We start from the raw sequence: 10,262 nt of genomic DNA, 5'->3' as shown, positions 1-10,262 counted from the left end.
AGTAACGCATTACTTTTTAATTTACAAGAGAATATCTGAGTTACTTTTTCAAATAAGTAACGCAAGTTATATAAGTTTATATAAGTTTGTCTGACTGTCAGAATGAAACGTGAGATTTATATAATGTCCTTGAAGGAGTAAAGTCACTCTAATTAATATACCTGCACAGATCAGTCAGTCATAATTCTCTTCATATGTTTTTGTGTGGAATCAAATTATCAAATGAAGTTTTTACACTTAATAGGTGGAGTACTTCACATGTGAATTACTTGCATTTAACCGTAACCCTGCCATACTCCTAAATCTAACCATATTTCAAACTCATTAGCAGTAAATATGGTAATTTTCCAGAACATACAGCTACACAGTAAATCCATAGCTGTGTATGTATTTCATGTTAGTTAAAGCCACCTAATAAAGTGTGACCAATTGCACTTTTATACTATAAGCTGACGAACTGTAACTAGGCCTATATATGAATATGTAACTGTTTAACAAAATATAAACACAATGTATGCACACGCATCATTATCATAATGACATAATTTAATACTCTTAACACCAATACTCCATTTCCTCTTTTTAAAAGGAATAAAGAGGAATAAAAAATAAAACTAAAATTATTACTTAACCTCATGATTTTTCTCATTTCTTTATAAAACAAAATAAAGTATAGCATAATATTCAGACTGCCCTTCTTCACAGAGTGAAAGTGAAACTGATCTAGAATGAAACTGAGGTAACAATTTGCACTCAATTTGTTTGAGTAGATTTAATCCCATGTAAAACCCACCCAAGGCTGTCTACATTTAACAGCTATAACACAGTAAATAAGGTGAAGTCTACCTAACATTTGTCAATACGTTACACAAGTATTTACTTATAAAAGTGGGTAATATGAACTCTTGATTATAACTGCACGCTTAAAACATTGTCTGTAGTCAGCATAGCAAATGTTTGCAGTGAACAAGTGAGAAGTAACTCTGCACTGATGTCATTGAGTGGAACAACATACTATAAACTTAAATCATGGATCCACCCACAACTTAACCACAAGCTCTGCTCTTCGGCACAATGGTAACCACAAAAACACAATTTAGAAACTCTTTAAATGTCAAACACAACAGCATTAAACACCAACAGGGTTTTTTTCCCTTTACTCGGAATAACACATTTGACTCTTCTATCAAATAAGCAACATTTACCGTCCTGATCCAGGCCTGTATGCAAAACATGCAGGGAACTAAAAATACACTGCCCAGTTTCAGTTAATAAATGATGAACAAAAATTGGTAAAACTTTACTTAAAGCATTATAAATGTATTAATTATGCCATGTAATGCACCTTACAATGCATTGTATGATCTCATGAATAATCGTAACCACAGTTATAATACACTATAATACTTATCTATTCAGTACTTATGTTACACACTGAAAAAAATGATTCATTGAATTTACTAAATTTTTTGAAGTCCAGTCAATTTATTTTAGCTACATTTAAATAAACAAATTTAGTTAAAATGTGTTTACTTAAATGTATCTAAAATAAATTGATTGCAACCACTTACCTTCAAAAAATTTAGTCAATTCAATGAATCATTTTTTCCAGTGCACCTTTAGAAAATCGAATGCATTACAACACATGACAAACAAACCTTCAAATATTATAATGCATTTCAGCTTTGATCACAATTATTTATAATGCATTACAATGTACATCATAAATAGCTTTATAATGCATTATGCATGTACCTTCATAATGCTTCAAGTAAAGTGTTACCAACTTGTACATATTTAAGTAGATTGCATACAGCTAAAGTAAGCAGAAACAACATGTTCAGCCAAGTGTGTTGCTTTGACTGAAATGATTTTTTTTTACAGTGTGACAATGCTTGTGAGAGACATTTGAAAGACTATTGTTTTGGAAAATGTTCTGAATCTCTCACATTGATGGAATGCAGGCGATCGTGTTGAACGTTTGCGCTACGACATGTGCGGAGACAAAGAACGTGAGCGCAGCGGCTGGAAATTAGCATCCCCGCTACTTCCTGTGCTTCCACAAACAGCAGCATCTAGATCCTGGACGTCCATATCGGGCTCCTCGGGTAGCGGCGGAGCTCCGGGGTCTCCAGGTTTAGGCAGGCTTGATGAGATGGTGGAGGACACATTCATGCTGCCAGTCCCTCCGCAGACCGACAGAGCCTCGTTCACTCGACTCGAGCCGTAACGCAGGTTAAAGGATCCCGTAGCCACAGAGGACGACCGACTTCCTTCCCCTTCGGGATGATAGCATATAGTGGAGTATTTGTCATAGTCCGAGTCCATTTTGGAGAAGTCATTGGTTGCTCCTTTTGTGATTGAATGACCTGAGTTAGCTGAGGACCCTGCTTCAATACATGAAAACATTAGAAAAGAAAACCCCATTGATTAACCACTTCTGCTTCACTATATGGCCAGAAAATCTAGGGCAGATAGTCTTTTTTAAGCCATGGTTCAGCAGCATCAGCTCATCTTTTTAAGCGTATAAAAGTCATTTCTAAACGCCGCAAAGCTCACACTCTCAGTGTGAATGCTGTATTAATATAGAAGGAATATTTGGCCTTGTTTACATCTGGATATTAAAATATGATTTGGTTGATCCGATCTCAACTGTTAAATACAGGTGTGTAAATGGGGTCCAAAACTTTTTGAGATTTTTGGGTTCAGACAGCAGGTTTACGTCTCTGCAACACGTGGATGGTTTCATCTGAACAATAATCTTAGCCATTTGTCAGTGGATGTTTACTCTCAAGTCTTAAAGGAAATGAAATAAATAAATAAATAATCAAGTAAATCAGATTTCATGATATGACCCCTTTAAATAATATGTGATCCTAACAAACCATACATCAATGGAAATATATTTATTCAGCTTTCAGTTTTATTTTTTTTGTGAAAAATTGACACTTAAGACTGATTTTGTGGTCCAGGGTAACATATATGACATACAGTATATATCACAAATAATATATCACACTTGAGTTTGGAGACCAATTCTCACTATTAACTAACTAGTAGTCTTTTGCCTAAAGCCAAATATTGTCCGATCCTAACAAACCATACATCAATGGAAATATATTTATTCAGCTTTCAGCTTTTTATTTTTTGAAAAATTGACACTTAAGACTGGTTTTGTGGTCCAGGGTCACATATATGACATACAGTATATATCACAAATAATATATCACACTTTAGTTTGGAGACCAATTCTCACTATTAACTAACTAGTAGTCTTTTGCCTCTAAAAACTCCTGATTTGCTGCCTATTTAATAGTTAGTAAGGTAGTTGTTAAGTTTAGGTATGGGGTTAGGGATCTAGAATATAGTCATGCAGAATTAGACATTAATATGTGTGTTATAAGTACTAATAAACAGCCAAAATGCTAGTAATATGCATGCTAATAAACAAAGCGAGAATTGGTCCCTAAACTAAAGTGCTACCATTCTTTTTTTACCTTTGAATGCTTCCAGTCGCTCATTTTTCACGCGCTGCACCTCATCAGTGATCTTTGCGATGATGAAGTTGAGCGTTCGGCCCCATTTGATGGACTCAATAAGCATGTCTAAACCCCGTGGGTTTTCTGCGAGGATATCCAGCAGCTTGCTAGTGCGCCTCGCTCTCGTGGTTCTGCAGCTGATCTCTTCTGTGTCCTCTCTGGTCAGGATCTTCTTCGAGCGCAAGTAATCAAAGTGCCGCTCTGCGATGATCTTATCCACCAGGTACGGCCGTAACCTGTCTATGGCCTACAGTGAAAAAGAAAAACCGAAGGGAAATATTTAAAGGATGATATTCATGAAGTAATATTTTCTGAGACAAACAAACGTAATCACAAAAATAGATTGGTGCTGCCCACGGCCTACATATTGCAGAAGTGTTGTGGTTGACAAGCGTGCGATGCACTAGTCAAAGCAAGGAGTTTCAAGTGCAAATACTTGTATGCAGTTTTGCAGTTTTTAATGGAAGCCCGTTTCCACCACAGGATAAAAAATACAAATTAATTATCACAGGCTAGCTATAATAAAAACAAGTATGCCTAATACTAACACAGTATATACATTTGGTTTGAATATGTTTTATTAGGCTATACATATGTGGCTATGTTAAAGCTCTTGTCTTCATCTCCCTTTCCATCTCTCCAATCTTATTCTTCTCACAGGTGATCAGAGATGAGTGGATAGTTTTTGAAGCTTATTTGTCTCGCGAGAGTTGGCAACAGTGAACAAAAGATGATCACAACTTCTGTTTCATCCTGACTTTAACCCTTTCAGACATATGTTTTTTTTTTCATCGAACTACATTTTTTTTACCCACTTGATATATGCTCTTCTCCGATATAGAAATGAGTCAAAAAAACAATTTTTTTTTTAGTTGATTTGTGTCAACTCCTTTTTTTTCATGTCCACTACAATGGACGCCAGGACTGAAGCAACATAAAAACCCTCATATTCATGAAGTAGAGTTTGTGTACTAGATTTGAACTAGTGTTGACGATTTTGAAAAGAACACATACTGTAAGAATGAGCAATACAGTAAGAATGTAGAAACAAGGTAAGATGATATGAAGTCAGTTATGTTGGTTGCAGTGGGTGAATCTGAGTATGTGTGTATGTGAATGTGCTTATGTGTACTTGATGGTTATTTAGATTGTGTGCATTACAACATCAAGGCATCAGTGTGTGTGTTGTTCACTAAAACCATTGAAAAATTGATTAACAGGCTATGGTCACTTTGAAGACATTAATGAAATCATATTAATAATATTTCATTAATTAACATCAATGTTCATAAAACATTAATATTCGAATTTGTAGCTCTGTATTTTAGCTTTAAAATGCTTGCACAAATTTCTCAAGCTGTCATAATTCATGAGGTTCCTGCTGATATCTTTCAAGACCTGATGTCCATTGCGATGGACAATCAATAAAAAAAAATAAAAAAAAATCCTGTGTTCTGCAACTCTGAAAGATCTTCAAAATAATTTGGAATATTATCACTTGATTGGCTTAATTTTACAACAGGTGCAAGTTGATGAGGCTACCATGAACATATATATATATCTGCATATAAAAGGTAAAAGCTTGGTTAGTCATGTCTCTGTTTGTGATGCCTGGAGCTCAATCAGATTAAGTTAGGAGTCATTTCTTCATTCTGATTGGTTTATCAGGGACCAATCAGTGACCAGGCTCATTACTCATAGTATAAAAAACATAACATTTTCTTACTTCCTTCTTTATATCGGCCATTTCGTCCTCCGTCAGGTGAGTAACATCCATGCTGCTGTCTGCTTTTCACCTTTTTTTGAGTTTTCTACTAGTTCCGGACAGAAAAAAAAATGACTACCAACTCAACATCAAAGACGGGAAAAGCATGAAAAGACTAGACTTTCATAAACATGCGATGGCGAAGCCCGAGCTGGTTCTTGAGCGAACTGTCTAATAGTTCTCTTAAAGTTCAGGGGAACTACCGGATCTCCAACTTCCTTATTTGATGCACTCTGACGTCACAATGCAGCGCATCATTCTTTCTTATCTAATAAAGTTGTTGAAGTCTCTATCAAAATTATCCATAATTGTTATCTGGTAAATTACAAACTTGTTAAATTTAACAATAGTATTTCCCCCAATTGCTCCTTTTGCCTTCAGTCTGAAGAAACAATCAATCATTTGTTTTGGGACTGTGCTTATTCTAAAGTGTTCTGGGTTGACTTTTCCAATTTTGTTAAAAAATATTTATATCCAAACTTTTTATATCCAGTGTTTTTTGGTTACTCTTTGAATTTAGACCCTTCTCACTGTAAATTTAGTATTAATCTATTGCTATATCTTGCGAAATTTTACATTCATAAGTGTACCTTTTTTTAAAGAAAACTCCCTACTTTTTTATTTGCAGGAAAGATTTTGATGTGTATGTAATCTTTAAGAAACTCTAATAATTCTATTGCATGTAAGACTCTTTCATGGTGTAAATCTTATAAGCTAACATAGTATGCTTTGGAGTATTGTTTGTAACCCTTATTGTCTTTTGTTCTTACTTGTCTTTGTAATTGTATTTGTTGTTCTTCTATTGCATAATAAAAAAAAAAATAAAAAAAATTCATGTTAATGAATCTTCTTCTTCTTCTTAAGCGTTTTTGGCGGTTGGCAAACCAGCTAATACGTGCTTTACCGCCATCTGCTGGACTGGAGTGTGGAACAAAAGTCTGGCTGAGAAATATAACAGGATTAATAAAAAAAAATAATATCTAATATTTCATAAGAATATTGATATATAATTTGTTTTCCTATTCAATTCTTTTGTCTCCCAAAATGTATAATAAACATGCTTTTAGTCCTGGTGTCCTCTACAGTGGACATGTATGAAATGATGTCCTGTTTCGTAACAGAAGGTCATATTTTGATTTGAAACCCCATAACATTTTCCTGAGATGTTGATTTATGACAAACAATTTGAAAATTAATCAGATTTAAATTATAATTACAAAATATTATCATATTTCCATAAGGATGTACAATTTTATCACTAAATTAATGTCAGCCATTTTTAAAAACCAAGGAGAGGGAGTGGTCATGGTGAAACATCCAATCATTTGGTATCTCTGGAAAGCCCTGAATGTGCTCTGTACAGGACATCCAGACTTAAAACTGTGACATGTAACGTCTCAGAGAAATTCACTAAAATATAATGTCCACTACAGAGGCAAAAACTCCATAGCTGGGTCTCAGGAGGATATAAAATATATATATTTTATGGAGGAGTGAATCACACCTGATGCGGCGCTTCATTACTTTTAATGCGTTTTTATTTCTAATTATTTCGCAACATTTCAGCAAGCTCACATGGAGGTGAATGGCAAACCTGTTATTAGGTTGTAACATCAACATCTGCATTTCTTGTGCATTTTTTGCACATCATGAGGCACTGGAGCATTTCTTTGACATTTATGAACGGTTTGGCACACTTCTCTTTATTCCTTTTTATAACTTAATGATTCATTATTTATTAACATACTCGCTATAGGGCAGTTAGGTTACACTTTATTTAGTTACACTTTATTTTAAGGTGTCCTTGTTACAGTGTAATTATACATTTAAGTACTGAGTAATATTAATTAACTACATGTACTTACTATATAGTTAGGATTTGGGTTTGGCTTAGGGTTACTAGCATAATTAATTGTTATTATAATAGTAAGTATGTAACGTGTAACAAGGACACCTTAAAATAAAGTGTTACCCTTTCTTTGTTACAGTGTAACTATATAAGTACCGAGTTAAAGTTACAGACGCTGTTGGGCTCCTCCTGCTGGGCTGTGATTCACTGCAAGGTTTGGGTTTTATACCTTCACCATCATCTCATTGGCTGCTGTTGCAATCAATCAACCTCCATATCATGTCTAATCTTACTAATAGCACTAATAATAATTTCAGAATTGTAATATCCTATTCATTACTAGCTTGTTACTCATTAGTGGCTCTTGTGGTAGTGTTGGGGTGCGTTTAGCACTTCAAGTGATTTTATCATCCCTTGAACATGGCTAATTTGGTTTATCTGGATAGTGAAGATTTTAGAATTATGGCTGAAATGTTCAGGAAGTATATCTGCAAGTATTCAAGGACTTGTATCCAAGTGTGGTTAAATAGGATAATTACAGATTAGCACCTTATTGTCATATGCATGAACTTGTTTGTCCAATATGGTTAATATCATGCTTTATATTAGCTTTTCATTGATGCACTAAACAAATCTGGATTGCTATTGTTTGCATTAGTTTTTGCTTATATATTTGAGCAAACATGCACATAATTGAATTCGCAGTTACCTATGATAACACATGAACTTTTTAAATAATCACTTAGGACAGGGATTTTCAGACTTTTTTTTGTCAGCCGAAGTACCCTGAGAGTTTAAGAAAACATTCCAATAATTTAATGGCACATTTGCATGTTTTATCAGAATTATTTTACATAGCTATCGTTCTTAGAGATAAAATGGTATGAAAGTTTCATATCACAATTATAGTGACCAAAATGATCACAGTTTTCAATATTATCACAATAAGTTCAAGAAGTACTCAAACACACACTGAAATTATGTTGAAAACCAATGGATTTTAAACAAATATAAAATATTGGTTTGGTGAGTTACAACATATCATGTTATCTATTAATATACTACATGTTCAAATAAAGTTTTGACAAAAAAAAAAAGTTTTACAAAATAACAAACGTCACATTTCAGCCTTTAAATCATTTTTTTAAAGAAAAGGATGAGCCAAAATGATACATTACAGGCATTTTATCTGCTCCATAAACAATTCTACATAGGCTACTTTATCATTGAAGTGTTGAGATTTTTAGAGTGCACTATAGTTTATTTTCCATCTACCAGTTAAGATTTACTAAACTAAATTTTGGTCCTGTTTTCTCATTGGTCTGAACAAAAACAGCAGTCAGGCTGAATAAAAGCGTAAATCCACTGTTTGACAGCAGGTGGCGCTGACGGAACATCAGAAATAGAGCTGTTTCCATGGTAACCGCTGTAAACAAAGCAGCGCTGCGCTTCTAAACGCTACTTTATTACACATTTCAACCTTAGATTTTTAAAAAATTATTTTTTTTACAATTTTTTTAAATGTTATTATTTATTTATAATTCATTTAATTAATACATTACATTTACATTTAGTCATTTAGCAGATGCTTTTATCCAAAGCGGCTTACAAATGAGGACAATGGAAGCAATCAAAATCTGTGCTATAACAAGTCTCAGTTAGCTTAACACAGTAAACATAGCAAGTTTTAAAAAAAATTATATAATAAATAAAAAGAAAACAGATAGAACAGAAAAAGAATAGAGCAAGCTAGTGTTAGAGGCCTTTTTTTCTTTTGTTAATTTTATAATAAACAAAAAGAAAACAAATAGATAGAATACAAAAAGACTAGAGAAGCGTTTGTGTTTTTTTAATAGCTTTTCATAAACTCACAAATCCCCTGAAACATCCTCTCGAAACTTAGGATATGTTTATTCACAAACAGACAGTTTGTAATTTTTACAAACAGACTTGCACATAAACTACTGGCAGTACAAAATAGATGTGGAATAAATGTTTATATTTTATTAGTGTACAGAGGTACACAAAAGGAAAAACTGTTGTCAGCTGTTTAGAAACATACCAAAACCTTTTTAATAAAACTGGAGATCTTTATTATTACAAAACACAGATTTTCTGTAGATATTCTATATGGCGTGATTTTGTTGTTGCTCAAATCTTTCAGCTAAATGTAGGCTTCAGTTCTACAATGGGAGCACAGTCTGTTTCAGTGAGTTAATTTTCCCATCAAAGCCGCTCTCCTTCTCAATCTCTGGTTAGAACGGAAACCTCTTCGAGATGCTGACGCACAACGCCGTCCAGGACTTTACTGAGACCTTTACGCCGTCATGGCTGCCTTTATTAAAGCGTCCAAGTGGTCCTGGTGGAGCCGGGCGTCCATCTGCAGCAGGGCGATGTTTCCGCTGCGGGCAGCAGGGCCAGCGCCAGAGACGTTCATCCTCCGCTCTCCTCAGCATGGCACAGATCGGCCAGCGGCGTGTCCTCCACTAAGCCGGCAGTGCACATACCTTTACGCCGTCATGGCTGCCTTTATTAAAGCGTCCAAGTGGTCCTGGTGGAGCCGGGCGTCCATCTGCAGCAGGGCGATGTTTCCGCTGCGGGCAGCAGGGCCAGCGCCAGAGACGTTCATCCTCCGCTCTCCTCAGCATGGCACAGATCGGCCAGCGGCGTGTCCTCCACGAAGCCGGCAGTGCACATTGTAAAAAAAATTCCATAAAATTTACGGTAAAAAAACGGCCGCTGTGGTTGACGGAATTTTACAGTGAAAAATACGGTAGCAACGTTTTAGGTTTGATGGTTTTTAACTTAAATTTACAGTTAAATACCGTAATTTCATTAACTGATATAATGATAATATACCAACCTATTGAAGTACTGAAATCTGTTTTGTACCTTTGTAATACACTGATAACCACCAAATGCAGGAGGTGATGAGAAAGTCACATGATGAACCAAAGCCCATCACAAGCAGCTTTTAAATAATAACATATATAGAAGGTGCACAGTGTCATTCACACAAACACTAAACACCATAATGGTAACACACATGAAACTGAAATAATACAATAAACATTCATTTAACAACATTAGATGTAACATACAACCCTAA

At 34.8% G+C, this 10,262-nt stretch overlaps 2 protein-coding genes across 3 annotated transcripts in view; both read right to left on the bottom strand.

Moving 5' to 3' along the window:
• Positions 1–1,723: 1,723 nt before the first annotated feature.
• On the bottom strand, positions 1,724–5,536 carry LOC107708587 (B-cell lymphoma/leukemia 10-like). Of its 2 annotated transcripts, none has more exons than XM_016512851.1 (3): positions 5,266–5,536; positions 3,498–3,786; positions 1,724–2,390 (listed from the first exon to the last, which is right to left on the bottom strand). In XM_016512851.1, exons 1-3 carry the CDS (start codon positions 5,314–5,316, stop codon positions 1,987–1,989), a joined length of 744 nt encoding a protein of 247 aa, XP_016368337.1. In that variant the 5' UTR covers positions 5,317–5,536; the 3' UTR covers positions 1,724–1,986. The 2 variants fall into 2 exon arrangements, with proteins under 2 accessions (XP_016368337.1, XP_016368338.1); XM_016512852.1 differs by having other exon boundaries at positions 1,724–2,387.
• Positions 5,537–9,330: 3,794 nt separating this feature from the next.
• Positions 9,331–10,262, bottom strand: part of LOC107708582 (exosome complex component RRP41-like) — a 21,678-nt gene continuing 20,746 nt past the window's right edge. Inside the window, exon 7 of the mRNA XM_016512845.1 lies at positions 9,331–9,336. Coding sequence (XP_016368331.1) covers positions 9,331–9,336 — 6 coding nt within the window. The remainder of the gene's footprint in view (positions 9,337–10,262) is intronic.

Source organism: Sinocyclocheilus rhinocerous, unplaced genomic scaffold, assembly GCF_001515625.1.
Source record: "Sinocyclocheilus rhinocerous isolate Xijiao unplaced genomic scaffold, SAMN03320098_v1.1 scaffold25, whole genome shotgun sequence".
NCBI lineage: Eukaryota > Metazoa > Chordata > Actinopteri > Cypriniformes > Cyprinidae > Sinocyclocheilus > Sinocyclocheilus rhinocerous.
This window is presented reverse-complemented; position numbering and strand designations above follow the sequence as displayed.